We start from the raw sequence: 22890 nt of genomic DNA, 5'->3' as shown, positions 1-22890 counted from the left end.
TTGGGCGGATATGTTTCCGCGTCAGAGGTGGGGCTAAGTGAAGATAGCAACCTTTTGTTTGTGTTTTTCTCCTGGGTCTTAGGGGTTGGTGTCTGAGTTACACCCGGTTGAATAATTGTCTCGGGAGATGTCTGGTATCTCTGAAGAGGTATGTAATTGTGATGCAACCCTTAGTTCAATTTTTACACAAATTAAATCTAAGTTCAATTTTGACCGCCTCAGGAATTTGGTATATCAGATTAATTGCTCTAATTGCGAACTCTTTTATATTGGAGAAACTAGCCAAAATCTGAGTAAACGCCTTCATCAACACAAAAATAACTCAAAAAACCCTAAGCAATTTAAAACGATGTTAACTGAGCACATTAAAAATTTAAATCATAATATCGATTTTGTTAACCCTAAAATTTTACATTTTGAAGAGAATACAATTGAAAGAAGATTCGCTGAGGGGTTGTTTTTGCAATTACATAACGACAGGGTCATTAACAAACGCTTCGACAATACGGCCCTGAACAAAACGAACACGTGGTTTCTTAATAGCGTGTCAAAATTTCTTGAAAAATAACAAAATCCCATCGCTTTTTAAATTTCCCAAAAAATATCAACACATGCTAAAAACTGCTTTGAGAAAAATGTGACATTTCTATCCTAAACTCTGAAGAGTAAATACATAGTTTCGACAACTTGTTAAGTTATCATGGTTATTAGTGTGTTTTACCATTTGTGATGTTTGTGTTAAAAATATATATCTTATCAATGTGCACATACTCATACCATGGATTAATAATGGTTTCATATGCTATATTAGGATACAAAATTGTAAATGTTTTATTACTATTATTATTATTATTGTTGTTCCATGAAATTTCCGTTCATATAATTTATTTAGTTTCAATTTTTTATAGTTAATTTGATTACCACTGAATGATGGCTAAGATACTAGCCGAAACGTATGGATTTTAAATAAATAAACTTTTAAAAAAACTCTCATACTATTTTTATTGATGGTACGCCCGAATATTAAACTCAAATTAAACATATATATCAACATTACATTCAAGACTACATTACTACGTATACATATATATAAGGTGGTTCATCTAGTGTTTGGAATTTGAACTACCGATTATTTGACTTCAAAAACGTCAAATAATCTCATTGATTTGACTTATATTTAGTTGAAAGTTTGACATTTTATCAAAAAATCATGTTTTCGAATGAAGCGCATTTCCACCTCCGTGGTTATATTTATAAGCAAAATTGTCGCATCTGGGGCACGTCGTCGTAGAGAAGCCAATGCACCCACAACGAGTGACTGATGTGAATTGGCCACCAAAAAGCTGTGATTTGACGTCATTGGATTATCATCTTTTGCGAGCGGTGAAAGATAAATGTTATGCCAGCAATCCAGAAACAATTCAAGATCTCAAGACCGAAATTCAAGCTGCGGGCTGAGATAATGCCCGAAACAATTCAAAATGTTCTCAAAAATTGGGTGGGTCGAATGGGCTACTGCCAAGTCAGCCGTGGTGGTCATTTGACCGAAATTATTTTTCATAAATAATTGTCATGAATTAACCTATTAAATAAATGTTCAACCATTGAAAAATATTGAGCCGTTTTCATTTCATAGCAAAATTAGATTCCAATTTTTAAATATACCACCCTTTATGTATTACCCAACGAGTAGTCTACAAAACTTCTCTAGTTATATAAATGATGTTAAAATTATTTTAAATGATTAAATAGTTTGGAGAGCAACGTACATAATATTATTCGTATATATTATTTACGCATGTTAACTATATATTAATTATTTTCTAAAACTAAAATTTTATTTAATTTTAAAATATAAAAATAAAACCCATTTATTATTTTAACAATTATATAATTTTCACATAGAAAATAACTTAATTTTTTTATCGAACGTGTGTTTTTTATATTATATACTGAGAAAAAGTTAACAATTTAGCGCTATTCTTTTCTAATTTTAAATATTTCATTTTACCACTTTTCAGGTGCCTGATAATTGGCTAGTTGAATCCGTTAAATCAATATATGATCTAGATAATATTCGTCTGCAAGATGTCGATAGTGTTGTCCACAGGTAAGTCTTAATACATTTTTTTTATTTATAAAAGCAGTTCATTATGATTAATTAAAATTTTCAGTGAATTTGAATTGGAATATTTGCTGCTGGAAGGACATTGTTTTGATAGTGGGGGATCTCCCCCAAGAGGTTTGCAAATTACTCTTGGAACAAGTGACGAACCACTTTTGATGGATACTATTGTCATGGCTAATTTGGGTTATTTTCAATTAAAAGCAAATCCGGGTGCTTGGTTGATAAATTTACGTGCGGGACGTTCTAAAGATATGTATGACATGATAAGGTAAGTGAGATATAAAATCAATTGAGAGAACTTTCTCATTGACAATACTGGCTACGGAATATACCACTGATACCAGACCAAAAAAAACTCATATTATTTTAAATTTATATTTACATGACAGCTACATGGTCATTATAAATTTAATTACATAGTTCGTAATCTTTCGTTCGTTATCTCTCTTTTTGTTTCTCATTTCTCTTTTGTGCGGTAAAGTGAGTGGCTACGGGATGTGAGAAACAAAGGGGGAATGAAGACAGAAACACCGTAAAGAATCATTTTTCATGAAATTTATAATAACTTTATAACTGCTATGTGAAAGATGAAAAGAATTCCGCTTGTTGACACAAGAAGTCTTAAGGGATATAAGTAACGGCTCAACTATACTTCTAAGGTCACAATTTTTCTCAATATATAAGATGGTAGGTTTGGACAAGTTAAAGGTATGGTTCAGGTTAATCATAATTGGTTAATCATAATCAGGTTAATAAAAATCATCATTGATTACTCTGAACCATATATATATATATATATATATATATATATATATATATATATATATATATATATATATTGATTGTTTCTTTTCCGAACAGTAAATCCAATAATAAAAAACAATTTGTTTTTTGACGATGTTTAATACGACGTTTCGGAACTAGGTACGTTCCATCATCAGGTTTATTTCTGTCAAATACAATGTTTTTTAAAAATATTGATTAACATTAATTAACGATGGTCAATACAGATTAATTAGAAAAAATTTTTTATAAAGGAATGGATTATGTACCGGGGTAAAGAGTAATAAGAATTAACTAAAAAAGGTTTTATATAAAATTGAGAAGCAAAAATTATTTACCTGTAATAATTTATATATCCATATCACTAATATTTTTTTGTTAAAAACACTCGATTTTTTTTTGGAAGATATTTGTAGATGTTACGACTACACAAGACTTAAACACACTGATATGGATTTCTGTCTGCCAGATGTAAAGGACAATGTACGGAATTCCTGGCAAAAATAATTTTTTATGGCTCTTGTATTGGTAATTTACGAAAAAAGAGGAAATATTGCTTTAGTAAATGTTGAGAAATATTATGTATATATATATATACATGCACATGTATATGCACACCTACATACTCATACATACATATGCACATATCTATATATTAATGTATCCACAATTATATACATGAACATATATGCAAGTGCATGTATATAGTGTACACACAAAAACATACATATAAGCACATATATGGATGTACATATATTATAACATATATACATGTATATATATATATATATACACATTCAAAAACTATTAGGATTAATTGTTTTTAATGAGGTTTAAAAAATTTAGATATGAGTCATGAATGATATTGTGATCTGATCTTTTATTAACACTATTTGACGAATTCAAAAAGATTAAACTGCTTTCAGAAAAAAGTCTTTTAAAAGTACAATCCTCTCTATATGAAATATTGGGTTCAAAGGTGAATTTATGTGAGTTTTCGATGGAATGCTGGACAAGAGTACTTTGGAAATTTCGGCTTTTATGATGAGTGACGCTTAATTCATGTTGTCTCATTCTCTTATGAATGTATTGTGATGTTTGACCAATGTATTGTTTTTGACAATTTTTGCAAGGGATGGAATAAACTATGTTAGTATTGAATTTAGGAGGGGTAGTGAATTTAATTTTTGAAAACATTTCTTTAAAAGAATATAGAGCTGTTCCTGAAATGAAAATATTTTCTTCTTTGAGTAATTTGGCAAAATAATCAAATAAGCCTTCAAGTAAGGCATGCTGTGAAAAGTTGGTTTAATATTGTTGTCTTGGAATAACTTGGAGATGGATTGATAATTGTTACTTTTATGATAGGAAAGTCTTTTATTGGTAATGGAATTGATGAGGGTGAGGGGATATCCGTTTTCTAATAAAGTTTTAGTTACTAATGTTGTGTTTTGGGTATGAAAAGAAGAGTGAGACAACATGATTGCGTGGTCCATCAAAGAAATGATTGTATAGACTTTATAATTTTTGGGACAATATGACGCGTAATGAAGGTATCTTCCTGACCATGTAGATTTTCTGTACCAATTTGTGCAAATAGTGTTGTCAATTTTGTGTAAGCGTCACTCATCATAAAAGCCGAAATTTCCAAAGTACTCTTGTCCAGCATTTCATCGAAAACTCACATAAATTCACCTTTGAACCCAATATTTTATACAGAGAGGATTGTACTTTTAAAAGACTTTTTTCTGAAAGCAGTTTAATCTTTTTGAATTCGTCAAATAGTGTTAATAAAAGATCAGATCACAATATCATTCATGACTCATATCTAAATTTTTTAAACCTTATTAAAAACAATTAATCCTAATAATTTTTGAATGTGTATATATATATATATATACATGTATATATGTTATAATATATGTACATCCATATATGTGCTTATATGTATGTTTTTGTGTGTACACTATATACATGCACTTGCATATATGTTCATGTATATAATTGTGGATACATTATTATATAGATATGTGCATATGTATGTATGAGTATGTAGGTGTGCATATACATGTGCATGTATATATATACATAATATTTCTCAACATTTAATAAAGCAATATTTCCTCTTTTTTCGTAAATTACCAATACAAGAGCCATAAAAAATCATTTTTGCCAGGAATTCCGTACATTGTCCTTTACATCTGGCAGACAGAAATCCATATCAGTGTGTTTAAGTCTTGTGTAGTCGTAACATCTACAAATATCTTCAAAAAAAAAAAAAAAATCGAGTGTTTTTAACAAAAAAATATTAGTGATATGGATATATAAATTATTACAGGTAAATAATTTTTGCTTCTCAATTTTATATAAAACCTTTTTTAGTTAATTCTTATTACTCTTTACCCCGGTACATAATCCATTCCTTTATAAAAAATTTTTTCTAATTAATCTGTATTGACCATCGTTAATTAATGTTAATCAATATTTTTAAAAAAACATTGTATTTGACAGAATAAACCTGATGATGGAACGTACCTAGTTCCGAAACGTCGTATTAAACATCTTCAAAAAACAAATTGTTTTTTATTATTGGATTTACTGTTCGGAAAAGAAACAATCAATATATTGAAAAAATCCAGGACTTATCTATTGAATATATATATATATATATATATATATATATATATATATATATATATTATTAATCTATAGTTTGTAAGACTATTGTTTGCGGTCTTTTCTATATGTAGTTCTGATGCTTGCATGAGAAATACCATGTATTACATCAAATGCAGAGTTGCGGAGTTTCTGTGGAAGATAAGATTTAATAAAATCAGATTCGATATTACAATATATTGGAAAACCATCCAATGTCAATTTGTGGAGTTTTTAAAATGTTTCTCCCTCTAATATTGCTTTCAATCCCAAGTCCAAACTTTGCTCAATACTTTTTTCTTTAGCTGAAAGTTTAATTGGCATTTCTATTGTTTTTATCCTTGAGAGGGTGTCTGCTACAATGTTTTCATCACCTTTGACATATACAATTTCAGTGGAAAACTGGGAAATATGACAAGTGAGTGTTCTTGAAGTCGCTCAAATACTATTTCCAGGTGACGATGATGCTCTTCCATGCTCTCAGACATAACCAGGATGTCATCCACGTATAAGCACACAAAGTCAATATCTTGAAAAATGTAATTTATGTTTAGCTGGAAAATTTGAGTAGCATACTTCAATCCAAACGGCATGCAGAGATACTCAAATAGTCCCCATGGGGTTATAATGGCTGTCTTCTGAATATCCTCTTTATGCATCGGAACTTGATGATAAGCTTTGGCGAGGTCTAATGTAGAGAATACTTTTTTCTTGTGTAATGCTCGAAAAACATACTGGATACTTATTAGGTAATGGGCTCGCATTCAGTTTCCTGTACTCACCGCAAAGTCTATATGTTCCATTCTTCTTCGGCACCATATGAATAGGGCTTGCCCACGGACTGCTTGATGGTTTTAAAATGCCCCTGTTTAGGAGATTTTGAATTTCGGCTTTTGCTGCTATAGATTTTTCACCGAAAAATCTTCCTGAACCTGGCAGCAACTGGTAGACCTGTTGCAGAGATTCTGTGTGAAAAGGGAGACTGTTTAATAGTTAATTTGTGTGGTTTATTAGTGAGGGATACATATTTTGTTAGTAGATTCTTGAACGGTTGCTGAGGATGAGATGTTGATATTATCAACTTTCAGAACTTTTCCATCAGAGGTTAAGCCTGTAGTGAAATCAATCATTCTTCCTTCGAGATCATTACTAAAGTCTTCTTTCCATAAGAAGGTATGCGACTGGAGTCGGCTGCATATAGGACAAGATCTTCCTTGGCACCTCCGATTGCAAACTTTATAGCTGTGAGAATCGAAAGAACAGATCCAGAGTCAATAAGGAATCGTATTCGGTATTTTCTGTCTGTTATACCTAATCGGAGCTCTGAACAGACAGTATTTGTATCACCATCATTGCATGCAGCTCCTAATGTTGATGGTGATGCTAATTTTCCGTATTGAGCAGTGATTAAGGAAGGCAAGGTTCTATGCACTCATTAGCCTTCTCTCTATCCAAATCTGTTGTGGTATTAACATACATGTGATTTGGTAGATGTTTTTGACCTACCTTGCCTGTTTCTTGAGTGGTTACTGGATCTCTTGCTCTCGCTGTTGTTTCTTCGACTCTGTTTTAAACTTTCGATCTCTGATGTGAGATCATTTATTTTTCGACTTGATGCAATCCGAAGTTTTTTCGTATGATCTGTTTTGTAATCTGGAGCCACTCTTGAAGGTGTAGATATTGCAAACGTTATCGTATTTTTATAGTGTATTTTAAACTATGAGGACGCCATAAATCCATACGTTTCAGTCTTCATCGAGACCGTCATTCAGTGGAAAAAGACAAAAACAATTAAATACTAAACTACACTAATTGACACAATAAGGTTGTCAAATATCTCCCTTCCGCCTTTTTGTATTATAAACCAAGAGCAAAAAAGCGGAAGGGAGATATTTGACAACCTAATATTAACACCAAGCTGTCATTGACACCATTGTTTCAATTAATGTAGTATAGTGTCCTAATTGCTTTAGTTTTTTTTTACTTGGTGATGTTGCCTGACTCAACACACTCGTTGTTCTTGGGCGTCCATCCATTAATTAAAACGATTTTATTGAAGTGAAATGTTTTATTGTCAAATGTTTTGGGTCCTGATTTGACCCATCTTCAGTGCTAAATTAAAGGATTACAGAGTTAAAAGTTAAAAATATAATAAAAAACGAAGATATAAATAAAAAATGTGAATTAACATAATAAATCTAAACAATATGGTAAAAATTTTATTATAAGACTAAAATATGTTGTTGTATATAAAGGTAAGGCACAACTAAAATAATTGAAAAATATGCAATAACTCACACACACACACACATATATATATATATATATATATATATATATATATATATATATATATTAATTGTTTAATATGAACAAAACAGCACTCAGATTTGTTTAACACAACTTTATTTTATGATTACAGACGTTTCGAGACCATGGTGTGTCTCATCTTCAGTGTAATTTCAAAAACAGTTACTTATATACTACACATTCTTTAATAATTTATTTAAATTTTAATTTTTGATATACAAAAAACACCAACTATTCCTTGCAATGCTTGACACAGTACTAAAGAAACATATAACACTTACAGAAATATTCTAAACAAATTTGAAGTACTTATCTAGATGGAGACAGAGAGGGTATCATTATAATGTAAACAAAAGGAGTGCTATCGCATACAAAAATCGATAAAAATGAAAAAACAAATTAATTTATTGAAAAGAATAAGATAAATGAAAAAATTTATAAATTATTAATGATGTTTATATAAGTGTCATGTAAAATATTTGTGTCGGTTCTTAGATTTATGCTATTGTTAGTCCGAACTATTAACATTGATTCTGCCATGCTCCGTTTAAATAAGTCTTTCTCATGGAATAAAATTTGGGGATTGTCAAAATCAAACTTATGGTTGTTGATATTAGCATGATCCACAAGTGTACTTTTAAATTTTTTGTTATCTATTTTTTCACATTGTAATTCATGTTGCCTGAGTCTCTTTTCTAAGTTCTGGCAGGTCTGGCCAATATAAGAGCAATTACAATCCAAACAATTTACTTTATAAACTATATCTTTCTTTTTTGTTAATGGAGTTTCATCTTTAATTTTGGAATATAAAAATTTTAATTGTTTTAATGGAGAAAAAGTAATACGAATATTGTGTTTTTTGAAAAGTCTTTTTGATAATTGGTTAAAATTATTGTCAAGATATGGAAAATTAATGAAAAAAGTTTTTTCAGGAACACTTGTTTTGCCAGGCTCTTCCGGTTTCTTATCAAAAGGTTCAAGTAATTTTGCGACTCTATTTTTAATAATTGGACTAATTAACTTATATGGAAAATTATTGCCAAGTAGGATCGTTTTAACTAATTTTATGTTTGTATCATAAAACAGAGGATCAGATAATAAAATAGCGTGATCTACAAGATTTAGAATGGTAGAAATTTTTATGTTGAGAGGAACATGCGAATTAAAATTAATGTATCTCCCGGACCAACTATCTTTTCTGTACCAGTCTGTATAACATACACCGTCTCTATTAATGAGTTTTACGTCAAGAAAATGCAACGTCGAATCATTTTCAAGTTCCTGAGTGAATTGTAAAAAAGAATTGTACTCATTGAATTTGTTGAAAACATTATCTATATCTTTTTTATTAAGTAATATTAATGTGTCATCGACATATCTGAAATAAACCATAGGTTTGGAAGGTAAAAAAAGAATTTAAGACATGATTTTCCAAATCTTGTAATACTAAATCCGCCAAAACAGGACTTAATGGGCTGCCCATTGGACAACCTCTCTTCATCGTATAATATTTTTTATTAAAAGTGAAATATGATGCTTTTAAAAGTAATTCTATTCCTGAAATAAAAATTTCCATCGGTAAACAAGTGAATTCAACTATTTGCATCCATCTTTTCTTTATAGCTGTAATAATTAGATAATGCGGAAGATTATTAAATAAATTAATGACGTCAAGACTCATAAAGGAACAATCAGGAAGAATTACTTTATGTTTTATATGTTCTATTAACTGGAAAGAGTTATTTAAACGGTATGGAGAATCTATGGTGACATTCTTTAAAATATCTGAAAAATATTTTGCTAAAAAGTAGTATGGCGAATCAATGTAGGAAACAATTGGTCTAAATGGGCAATTAGGTTTATGGATCTTTGGAAGGCAATAAAATTTTGGGGTTAAAGGATGTTGTACTTTTAACTTTAATGATATGGTATTATTAATATGTCCCTTTTTCTCTAATAAATTTATAAATTTAAAAACTTGTCTATGGTGATAGTTGTTCGGATCCGATGCCAATTCTTCATATAGAGATTCATCACTGAGAATTTTCTTTGCTTCTTTATCATATTCCTCTTTTAACAAAACCACTGAAATGTTTCCTTTATCTGCCTTACACACTAATAATTGTTTGTTATCTTGAAGAAATTTTTTGTAGCTATGATGTCCCGGTAGATGTAAGATGTATCATTCTTGCACTGTACTTTGTTTTTGTGAGTTTTTTGAAATGTTGTAAATTGTTTCATTAACATAAATCTTATCCGTTCGATTTCTTTTCCTTCTGGATCTTTGATTAATTTAAGGCCGGCTTCTAGGCTGCTAATAACTTTAATTGAATCATTGAATGTTAAAATTTTTTGTTGGATTGAAAACTTTGGACCTAGAGCCAATATATATTTTATATTATCTGGTGAAAGATGAAACTCCATTAACAAAAAAGAAAGATATAGTTTATAAAGTAAATTGTTTGGATTGTAATTGCTCTTATATTGGCCAGACCTGCCAGAACTTAGAAAAGAGACTCAGGCAACATGAATTACAATGTGAAAAAATAGATAACAAAAAATTTAAAAGTACACTTGTGGATCATGCTAATATCAACAACCATAAGTTTGATTTTGACAATCCCCAAATTTTATTCCATGAGAAAGACTTATTTAAACGGAGCATGGCAGAATCAATGTTAATAGTTCGGACTAACAATAGCATAAATCTAAGAACCGACACAAATATTTTACATGACACTTATATAAACATCATTAATAATTTATAAATTTTTTCATTTATCTTATTCTTTTCAATAAATTAATTTGTTTTTTCATTTTTATCGATTTTTGTATGCGATAGCACTCCTTTTGTTTACATTATAATGATACCCTCTCTGTCTCCATCTAGATAAGTACTTCAAATTTGTTTAGAATATTTCTGTAAGTGTTATATGTTTCTTTAGTACTGTGTCAAGCATTGCAAGGAATAGTTGGTGTTTTTTGTATATCAAAAATTAAAATTTAAATAAATTATTAAAGAATGTGTAGTATATAAGTAACTGTTTTTGAAATTACACTGAAGATAAGACACACCATGGTCTCGAAACGTCTGTAATCATAAAATAAAGTTGTGTTAAACAAATCTGAGTGCTGTTTTGTTCATATTAAACAATTAATATTCGTTCCACTCATATCATAAAATTCTATAATATATATATATATATATATATATATATATATATATATATATAAGTTCTTCAAGGGCAATACATCAAATAAAAAGCAAAGATTCAGAAGTTAATCTTTAATTTTTTCCAAACGTTTCGACATAGGATTTTCTGTCATCATCAGTGGATCTACAGAATGAACATTGAAAAATTAATATAAACTAGGAAAAAATGACAGAAATTGGAAAAAGAACTATAGATACAAGTATTATAATTATAACAATAACAATTATAATTAAACAGATAGACAAACATAAGAAATGAAAAGTAAAAAGAAATATATACAAACATACAAAAGCGTAATATATATACATAAATATACATATAAACAGACATATATATATACGATATACATGTACAAACACGTACACATATACATATATACATACACATAATACATATATATATATATATATATATATATATATATATATACATATATATACATAGACATATGTACACATATATATACACATATATATATATATATATATATATACATATACAGACATATACATATACTCATATATAAACAACAAAGGTAACTTACATAAATATGGTCTTAAATCAGTAAATAGTGTATGGCACATAATTTTGCACTATCATATATACACTAACTTGTTTTTTGTTTTTGTTGAACAGAGCATAGCAAAATATTTGTGAAATATAATATTTTTTTTTTGCACGGAAAAAGTAGTTTATGCGTACATTTCCGAGGCAATAATGTCACATGTGCTTAAAAGTTATTTGGAGAGACCGTTCGAAGGATAGTTGGCGAGTTTTTTACAATCAGTGTTTTGAAGTATGGGTGAAGAGGCTAAGATTCAAAGTTCGGGATCGTACCGCATAAGGATAGGTTTACAGGTTCGGAATTAAGCTAGTTAAGAGGAAACAAGTTTGGAAATATTATTGAGTATCACCTGATAATTTTCATAGAGTAAAGAGGCATCACACCTTTTATTAATGCAAGATTTATTAATGTTGATTAGATAAGATTCAGCAAATCTTCTCTGAATAATGTTCCGTTCGTGATAAAGTATACTAGCGTTATAAAAGTTAAAAGAATGTTTAAAAATTTTTATATGTTCTGTTATCATGGTTTGATTTTGTCGTGGGTTTTTTGAGTTATTATCATGTTGTTTTAGTCGTTTTATTAAATTCTGTCCAGTTTCACCTATGTAAATGGAATCATAATCATTGCATTTTAATTTATAGACAATATTTGATGTGCGTTCTGTGATTTGAGGTTGGAAAAAAGAGAGCTAAGGGTTAAGTCTGTGTTACAAATTAATCTTAAGTCGACCTTGTAGAACAGTTTTTTTCCAAATGGGAAAGAGTTCTTTAATAAACGGGAGACAAACATTGCCAATAATGTTATTGTCTTTGGAGATTTTGGTAGAAGAAGAAGAGGTATTAATGTTATTATTGAGAAATTTGAGTCTATTGTTCGTGACAGAGTTTATGAGATTAAAAGGATAAGAGTTATTGAAAAGTGTTGTGTGGATTAACGATAAATTAGCAGACCAAAATTGTTTGTCAGAGAGAAGTATGACGTGGTCAACTAAATTAATTGTAGTACCTATTTTCATGCTAGAGGGAAATGAAAATAGGACATTATTGCCTCGGGAATGTACGCATAAACTACTTTTTCCGTGCAAAAAATATATTATATTTCACAAATATTTTGCTATGCTCTGTTCAACAAAAACAAAAAACAAGTTAGTGTATATATGATAGTGCAAAATTATGTGCCATACACTATTTACTGATTTAAGACCATATTTATGAAAGTTACCTTTGTTGTTTATATATGAGTATGTGTCTGTATATGTATATATATATATATATATATATATATATATTTGTGTATATATATGTATATATGTATATATATACGTATTATGTGTATGTATGTATGTATATGTGTACGTGTTTGTACATGTATATCGTATATACGAGGTGTGTTCAAAAAGTACCCGGAATTACTAATAATTAAATTTCGCGGGTCTGGAGTGTCTGATTGTCAAAATTTTTTTTTATTGTGTTGGTATACATGCCCCTAAAGTATGATGAAATTTTCAGCTATATTCACTGTTTACTTTGTCTGTGGTAATCGCTAAGGTTCGACGTGTTTTTCTGAGCTCGGCGATTTTTACAATGGAAGAATTGAAAAGTCAAAGAATTTGTATTAAATTTTGCGTAAAAAATGAAATAAAGTGTTGCAAAGTGCAAAAATTCACCAGATATGGCTCCGTGTGACTTTTTCCTATTCCCAAAGTTGAAGAGACCCATGAAAGGACGGCGGTTTTCCTCGATTGAAGAAAATCGCTGAGAGTGCTCAAGGACATATCAAAAAGTGAATATCAAGGGTGCTTCGAAAATTGGAAAAAACGCTGGCATAAGTGTATTATATCTGGGGGGACTACTTTGAAGGGGACCACATTAATGTAGACGAATAAATAAATATTTTTTTGAAAAAACGAAAATTCCGGGTACTTTTTGAACCGGGTACTTTCGTATATGTCTGTTTATATGTATATTTATGTATATATATTACGCTTTTGTATGTTTGTATATATTTCTTTTTACTTTTCATTTCTTTTGTTTGTCTATCTGTTTAGTTATAATTGGTATTGCTATAATTATATTACTTATATCTATAGTTCTTTTTCCAATTTCTGTCATGTTTTACTAGTTTATATTAATTTTTCAATGTTCATTCTGTAGATGATGACATAAAATCCTATGTCGAAACGTTTGGAAAAAATTAAAGATTAACTTCTAAATCTTTGCCTTTTATTTGATGTATTGCCCTTGAAGAACTTACTCATATTTCAAATATATATGTATAAATAAATGCGTGTTTATTTGTTTGTATGTATATCTGTATGTATATTGCAGTGTAGATGGAGTCGATGTATCCAAATCATCTGACTTTAGAATATTACTATTGTCATTCCAAACCAAGGTTATAAAACTTAGAGTTGCTAAAAAGTCTAGTATGGTGCATTTAGATTTATTGGGAGATGATGATTCGCAGCATGGATTGTGGAATTCTCTAACGAGGTAGTTTATAAACCACTTTTATAATAAGATGCTTATTAAAAATTATTGTTGTTTCTTCTACAGTTCGTTTAGCAAAGGAGAAGCTGACGAAACTCTAAATATTTTCTCACTTGCTTCTGGACACTTGTATGAAAGATTTTTGAGGATTATGATGTTATCTGTTTTGAAAAATACGAAAACACCGGTGAAGTTCTGGTTCTTAAAGAACTATTTATCGCCTGCATTCAAGGTTGAATAGCAAAATATTGTATTAACCGGTTCGAATTTTGATTTTTTTTTTTTTACTTTCAGGATTTTTTACCACTTATGTCTAAAGAATATGAATTTGAGTATGAATTAGTTCAGTACAAATGGCCTAGGTGGCTACATCAGCAGTCTGAGAAGCAGCGTATCATTTGGGGTTATAAAATCTTATTTCTAGATGTTCTGTTTCCTTTAAGTGTAAAGAAAATTATATTTGTCGATGCTGATCAGGTTTGTAATTACTGCTAATATCAAGTATATGCATCAATTACATATTCACCGAAGAACAACTTACACTTTCATGTTCATAAGATGAATTTATGAAAATATGAATTTGTGGAATGTTATTCAAAACATCATATTTGCGTAATGATTTCATTTGCAATGAAGGATGTTTTTGTAGCTGCAATATCTCCAGCTGAACAATATAAACAACTCTACTAAAGCCAATGTGAATCCAATGAAACCAAATTTGGAAATAGTATGCGCGTGTGTGTATATGAGGCGAATTTTGACCTTTTGTCAACGTTTTCTTAAAAACATCTAACCCGAATTTTGAAAAATTTAAAAGACATTCAATGTGACTTTTTTTAAGCCGTTTGTTTGTTTATAGTAGAAAAGTGAAAAATGTTTCGTCTACCTTTTTGCCACCATGCCTGAATCAGAATCGATTTTAAAAATTCAAAAACCTTTTCAAAGATATTGGTGGGAATCTAATAATTTATTACTTAAGTTCATACTTGAAGTGAATTAATTTGTCAAATCACGTTCACATGTGCTCTTGATCAACCTACGATCAATAAAATTATTGCAGTAAATGGATAGGAAAAAAGCGTGGGCCCTGTGAATTTTTTTACTGCGCTTCATTTTGCATGATATTTTGGAAGTAGTCTAATCTTAATCTTAAGTTCAGAATTTCCACTCTGTCACCACCCTCCGCATCAATTGGATTATAACTCTTGTAATTCTAATTTTATCAGAACTTGTAATATACTATTTTAAAGGTAATTAAATGTGCTACAACTTGCTCTATCATAAATTTTACCGTAACTTCTCTTATTTTGAAACAGCGAAGGGTAAAAGGGCTCGAAAGAGATTCTGATTGGACAGCCGCCCACTCTTTAAACAGTCATAACTTTATCAATATTTGTGTAACAGAAAAATAATGAAAAGCAATAATTAGACAGAATAAGACCTTGAATTTTTTATATATATATACTTTTATAGGTATTCTTTCAGAGATACAATAATGAAAAGTTGGTTGTTTTTTTTTTAAATGGATTTTTTTTCTTGAAATCATGAGTTTTTTTAAAATCGTTTGTACTAAAGTTGTGGTATTTTCTAGAATCCATCAAGATCTCCTAAGCCAAGTTAATTCCAGATGGAATACGATTATTTTTAATTTTGGTGTAAATGGCTCTCATAAACTATTTGATTTAAATGAAAAAAAAACATTGTATGCGTCTTTTATTTGCATGATAGCTTACTTATTCTACACGCAGAAGTACTCATTTTAAAGCTTATTTTGAGCACTATGAAAGCCCATCTTTATATCTAGCTTAATATTGTTCCTAGAACTCTATAAAATAGCGATTTATTAAGATTTTAATTGATATAATTTTGTTTAATACATGATTTTCGTTAAAATGTATATTTTTGAAGATATTAGCAAAAAGATGAAAAATGCAAAAAAGAAACAAATTTTCAGTAGCCAGTAACTTGAAAAGTATTTGCTTTTTTGAAAAATATTATTAAACTTTTTTTTTCTATAATTAGTTCTCTTATCGATACCAGACATTATTTTAAAAAAAGTAAAATTACACCACTGTAAATGAATGTCATTCCTCCGGGAAGTGGCAACGGAGTCTAAATTATTTTCACTTTTGAACCTGAGAGTAAGATGAACCTAATTCTAAAAATTCATACAATTTGGAGTATAGCAAAAAAGTGCTCCATTCACTTGAGTAAATATTCCGTATCACCACTGCCAAACATATGCATTTTTGACACAATGAAACTTCCAACTAATTTTTTGAATAAGTAATTTTCTTTTTTTTCTTTTGTATTATGATTTAGTGAAGTGAGGCGAAACACGACTGCATTAGTTAAAAAATAATAATCTGTCAAATTAAATTATAGGCTAAGTTTGATGTGCAATCACTGACAGACGCATGCGCAGACTTTATCACCTGTCTTATGTTATTTAATTTCTGGCACAACTCAGCTGCTTTTCGGCAATAATAATGTAGACATTACATCTTAATAATAATTGATAGAATAATATAAAATAAAGTGAAATTTTATTGGTTTTTATTGTATTAAATTTCATTGTGTATTTTAGGTTGTACGAGCTGATATGATGGAATTATATAATTTGGATCTCAAGGGAGCTCCATATGGATATACACCATTCTGTGAAAGTCGAAAGGAAATGGACGGTTTCCGATTCTGGAAACAAGGATACTGGAAAAATCACTTACAGGTTAGTTTTTCTTTTATTTCTGTTGTTTTAACTTCTCATATAGTTTGTGTATTTTCTTTTAAAATATCACGTTTCAAGATTTCTTGATGACATTTTCAGATATTAGAAAAAATTATTTATGTGTTTTTAAAGCATTCATACCAATATAAAATATTAAAAGAAAAATTAAAAAAACTAATAATATGATATTGTGGCAAAGTATAGACTATTGTTGTTGAGATTTACTCTGGCGGGAATATTCAAAATCGCTAACACTCGGTCATCCAGTCCTTGCACGTTCCCGAGTAAATAATCGTTCAGTCTGGCTGGCTTATAGACGTGACTGCTCCTGGGCCAGTGTCCTCTTCTTCGCCGTTTATAGCAGGTGTCCACAGTTTTAACTGTGATAAATGAGCCGTGGTACGGTATCGTTTTCCCGTGGCGTCATCCTGCATGTTCACGATACCATATGTTTCTCCTGGTAGTATCCTGTAGACCATCATTGGTCCACGATACTTTCTTTGTAACTTTACTGAATCCCCTGTTACGACGAGGTGCACTTTTGCCATAAACATTGTCGCCTGTTTTGAAATGCACATTTGTGCGTGCAAGTCATATTTCTCCTTGACTTTTTTTTGTGTCATTTCGATTTTATCAAATTGGCTCCGTCCCATACTTTTGTTAAATCATGATTTTAAATCCCATGCTACCGTCTTCAGTTTCTTGTTCCAATCCTTGCCGGTCTTGTCTTCTAGTGTTGCCTGAATTACGGGTAGTAGTTTCCGGTTGACCCTCTCAACCTGTCCGTTGGTCTGTGCAAGGCGTGGACAGTTCAGAGTGTATCGAATTCCATGTTTCGTGCAGATCTCATCAAATTCCTTGGCTGTGAAGCAGGTTCCTCGGTCCATTATTAATGTCAATGGGGCCCTATAGGTCAGCACAAAGTTGTTGTGTAACTGGTGCGTAGCAGCTATAGAAGCGGGTGCCATTTATTGTTGCTGATACAAAGCCGACGCTATCATTGGTAACTGTACACTGAAAGGGGAGCTTGCCACAGTACCAAGTATCGGCTATGGAGGCAGTGTCCACTTCCCATAGTTGACCAGTTAGAAGCTTGTATGGCTCTGCTAAAAGCGCAAGGTCTAGCTTTTGTTCTCGTATTGTCTGCATAAGTAGGTCATGTGCAGCTTTACACTGATTTAGATTTAGCTGCAGTATCTTCATGCTTGTTTATTTACCTTCTCAAGTACCTTTTTATATACTGGGCATCTGTAGGTTCCTGCTTCGTTTGGACAGCTAGCGATTTTGTGCCCTTCTTATCCGCACCGAATGCAAAGATTTGAACGGTTTACTTTACTTCTGCACTGCAATCCGCGATGCCCAAAAACTAACATTTAAAGCACTGAACTGACTTATTAAATCCAATCCGAATTTTGCCAACTCCATTCAACAATTTCTGCTTCATAGCCGCTGGTAACGTTACTGTAGCAAATTGGGTGCCTCTGTAGCTTTTACGCGTGTTGATTGCCGTCGCTGGTGTTTTACAAGATCCTTCAGCTGCTTTTTTCAGACCAGTCTGAATATCGGCTTTAGTTATTTTGTAATCAATCCCTTTAATTTCGATTGTTACCTCTGCCTCCTGCAAATTTGTTTGACGTCATCTTTAAGAATGCTAGCAATTATCTTTTGCAGTCATTGGCCTTTGTCTGCGCACTTTCTCGAGATTGTAATCGGCTCCGGTCCTGGTCTTATGTATATGTATGTGTCTATATGTATATGTGCATATGTATATGTATACATATATATATATATATATATATATATATATATATATATATAAATTGAGTTTAAAAGTCGTGCGTTACATCAATAAAAATAGTATGAGAGTTTTAAGAAATTTATTTAAAATCCATACGTTTCTGCTAGCATCTAAGTCTTCATTCAGTGGCAATCAATATAACTATAAAATAATAAAACACATACTATTTTGTATCCTAATAATATAACAATTGAAACATTATTAATCCATGGTATGAGTATGTGCACAGTGGTAATATATATATATTTTACCAACACAGATGATAAAACACTCAAATAAACATGAATAACTTAACAAGTTGTCGAAACTGTGTATTTACTATTCGTAGACTAAGGCAGAAATGTCACGTTTCTTCTTGAAGCAGTTTTTAACGTGATGTATATATGATATAATATATATATATATACCCTAGTAGCAATGAATCTGATCTGAATATGATTTTTATGTAAGCTAAATATGATTTTCAAATATTGAGCCCATATGATTTTGTTAACATTCGGTCATATTCCGCTCAGATTCGTAATGAGGGACGAATGCGGGAATATGATATTTAGCTTATACGATTTGCTTAACATTTTTCCATATTACGCTCATATTCCGAATGAAAGGAGTATATGTGGAAATAATATTTATACCATATTGAAAAATTTATATAAACCATATTCAAAATTATTGACCCTATATTCTGAAATATTAAATATTATTTAATTAATATTGAACAAACACCATTAAAAAAAAATTTTTATGTATTCTGAGTAAATATGTACATTTTTTAAATAGTCAATATATTGAATTTTATCATTATTACAATTTTTAAATCATTTTTCATGATTATAGGATATATAATATTTAAAATATATTTAGTATCTATAATATAACATTACATACTAAATATATTTTAAATATTATATATATTTAAATTTAAATTTATAATATAACATTTTGCGCCATAATTAATTTTATTACAGCCTACATATTATTTTTCATTATTATAGGATATAAAATATTAAAAATATATTTAATATTTATGATACAACTTTTCGTGCCATAATTAATGTTTGTTTGTGTATAAGTACTAATCATTTCAGATATTAAGAGTCCACTTGTCTGTTCACTTGATTTTCCATGTTAGTGAGGTTATAACAAATTATTATTTCATATTATACACCATTGATTCTATTAATCACTACAATCTCACACACCAAGTTTCGTTTTTAATTTCACAAAATAATATTTTATCCAGACATTAACTTTTATTAATTTTATCACAGTTTACACACTATTATTATTGTTTATTACTTGAAGATTTAACAAATTTTTCGAACAACGCTTCGAGAACTTTCTCCTGCAGTACCATGTGCAGTGAAGACGCGTTTCTATGAGTGTGTGTTTGTCGAATTTCGCACACTGATGATTAACGTGCGGTTCCATCAAATATTTATATTTAATACAATAAAAATATGAGTTAGTGAGCGTATATATATATATATATATATATATATATATATATATAAATATATGTATATATATATATTATTTATTTATTTAATTATTTATTTATGCGGAAATAGATATCAGACAGTACATCTTTCAAGACATTTTTCCAGCGTATTTAATCGTAATCTATATAAATTATTAGTGTTATATATATATATATATATATATATATATATATATGTATATCTTCATTGTTTATATATTATATACTATATAATAAGCGGCGACGTTTTTATGCTAGGCTAGTGAGTCAAAAATCAGAGTCGCAATCTGTCGAACTTTACGATATGGAATAGTTTAAAAAATTTATAAATTTAATAATTTTGGTTAATAAATCGTTACCGAATTTGTATATATAACTGATGTACACATAACGGTATATATTTGGCCATAACTGATCGCAGCTGGGCAGAAAGAGAGTAGTTGAAAGGGACAGAATATGCGTTGCAACTTGTAAGACGGATTCGCAGCCCCTTGGGCACGCATACATGGACAAATATATTGTATATAATAGACAAAGGAGACTTGTGTGGATATAGGCGACCCAATATAAACATTCAAAAGATTATTATCGACAATATTTTGTAATTTAAATATAACTGCAGCTAATATTGTATTTAATAATAATATTTGTATTATATTGTTACTGTTTTAATTTTTATCAATGGCAAAACATATTTTATAATATTGCATTTGAACATAACTTTATATATATATATATATATATATATATATATATATATATATATATAGAGAGAGAGAGAGAGAGAGAGCAATACAAGAAAAAACATATTCCACATTCGTTCTTTATTAGCAAAATCTTAAATGATTTGTATGTGAATAATTCTATACTCTAAATCCTACAATATTTAGTAATCTCATACACAGCTTACATTTAGCAATATGAATTAACCATGTAAAACTCATATTCAGCGTTTCATATATCGCTCACATTCAGCAATATGGAAAAATCATATGTAAAACATATCATACATCGCTCATATTCATTCCACATTTAGAAATATGGAAAATTCATGTAAATCTAATATTTGCCGTCTCATATACCGCTCCCATTAATCGTACGTTGTGAACGTGGGCTCAACATAGCTACACGCGTAAATATTTAGCTTGCATTAAAAACATCTCCAGCTTAGATAAATTTCTACTGGGGTATATATCTTATATATATAAAATTCTTCTGTAACAATGTAAGTTTCATTAATCCTCCTAAACTATAATTCGGATTTTCATGAATCTTCCTGAAGTTTGTTCGGGAAATTTTCTAGAATGTTTTGATTCGTAGAAATATAGTTATATTGTAGAAATAAATAGAAAAAATTACAAAAATCCGCTTATCATTGTTTGCCCTTGAAAATATTTGAAGCTTAGTTTGACATTAAAAACAATTGAAGACTGTTTCTATTCACTTTCACAATAAGAGAAGTTACGGTAAAATTTATGATAGAAAAAGTTGTAGCTTATTTAATCACCTTTAAAATAGTGTATTACAAGTTCTGATAAAATCAGAATTAAAAGAGTAATAATCCGAATAATGCGGTGGATGGTGACGGAGTGCAAATTGATTTAACTTCTGAACTTAAGATAAGGATTAGCCTATTTCCAAAATATCAAGTAAATTGGAGCACAGTAAAAAAATTCACAGAGCAATAATTTTGTTGATCGTAAGTTGAATAGAGCACATGTGAACAGGATTTGACAAATTAATTCACTTCAAATATAAACTTAAGCAATAATGTATATTGATTTATTGGAGAAAAAAATGTAATTTAGATATTAAAATTACCAAAGCAATTACAACATTATTGAAGCAATTAATTTGGGTAGAAAAATAAAAGGTGATAGTGCAATGCCGAGAATGCTATATATTAATTCTTTCTGAATTTGTTGTACTTTTTAAAAGATTTCAATTTTCAACACGTGTATCTTATGCTATGACCATAAATCACAAAGGCAGACGATCATTTTTAGTGTGATAAATTTGGAAAATCAATGTTTTAGTCGTGAATAAACAAAAAATCCTTCATTTATACATCCACATCTACAGGTATGACTAAAAATACTATATAACCCTTAAATGCAATAAAATAAATTGAGCTATTGGAAATAAATTTGTTCTATAAATCGCAGTGTATAATTTTTAATATACAATTTTATTGAACATTTTTTGTTAAATGAATAATTAAAGTGTTAACTGTGGGAATTGAGAACAATCATTTTATTTGAAACAGTTCTACATTCAACATCACTCATATATTGGTGTAAATAGTAATTCAAAAAACAGTAATTATTATTTTTAACTAAGCAGTAAATATTAGTATAAAATATTGAAAAATTGTAGACGTGGGTACAGAACAACGTCTGTCGGGTCAGCTAGTATATATATATATATATATATATATATATATATATATTGAAATGAATAAAACAGCCAATGCGTCGAATTTAAAGATTTAATTTAATTTTTTTATATACGTTTCGAGACTAGATGTGTCTCATCATTCAGCTAAAAGAAATTTACATTATAAAGAAAAAGTTTTAAAAATTGAATTTATATTTGAAAAAATAATTGAAAACAACAATTATACACACCAGATCAGGAAAAACCACACTATATTAACACATTTTACAACACCACAATCACATGATACTACTGTAGGAAAGCAAAAATAATTTAAGAAAAGACCAAAAAAGGTAAAAG

General features: G+C 29.6%; 1 protein-coding gene across 1 annotated transcript in view; it reads left to right on the top strand.

The window, feature by feature from the left end:
* LOC113370316 (UDP-glucose:glycoprotein glucosyltransferase) overlaps positions 1-22890 on the top strand; it is a 402309-nt gene that overhangs the window by 341661 nt on the left and 37758 nt on the right. Inside the window, exons 17-22 of the mRNA XM_026610986.1 lie at positions 2022-2110; positions 2175-2396; positions 13987-14151; positions 14215-14380; positions 14443-14625; positions 16736-16876. Of these exons, the coding sequence (XP_026466771.1) occupies positions 2022-2110; positions 2175-2396; positions 13987-14151; positions 14215-14380; positions 14443-14625; positions 16736-16876 (966 nt within the window). The remainder of the gene's footprint in view (positions 1-2021; positions 2111-2174; positions 2397-13986; positions 14152-14214; positions 14381-14442; positions 14626-16735; positions 16877-22890) is intronic.

Source organism: Ctenocephalides felis, unplaced genomic scaffold (assembly GCF_003426905.1).
Source record: "Ctenocephalides felis isolate EL2017-DRISC unplaced genomic scaffold, ASM342690v1 CF-g0.4_SCAFFOLD_01492, whole genome shotgun sequence".
In the NCBI taxonomy this organism is placed as follows: Eukaryota; Metazoa; Arthropoda; class Insecta; order Siphonaptera; family Pulicidae; genus Ctenocephalides; species Ctenocephalides felis.
The sequence above is the reverse complement of the archived record's forward strand: the minus strand, read 5'-3'. Positions and strand labels throughout refer to the sequence as shown.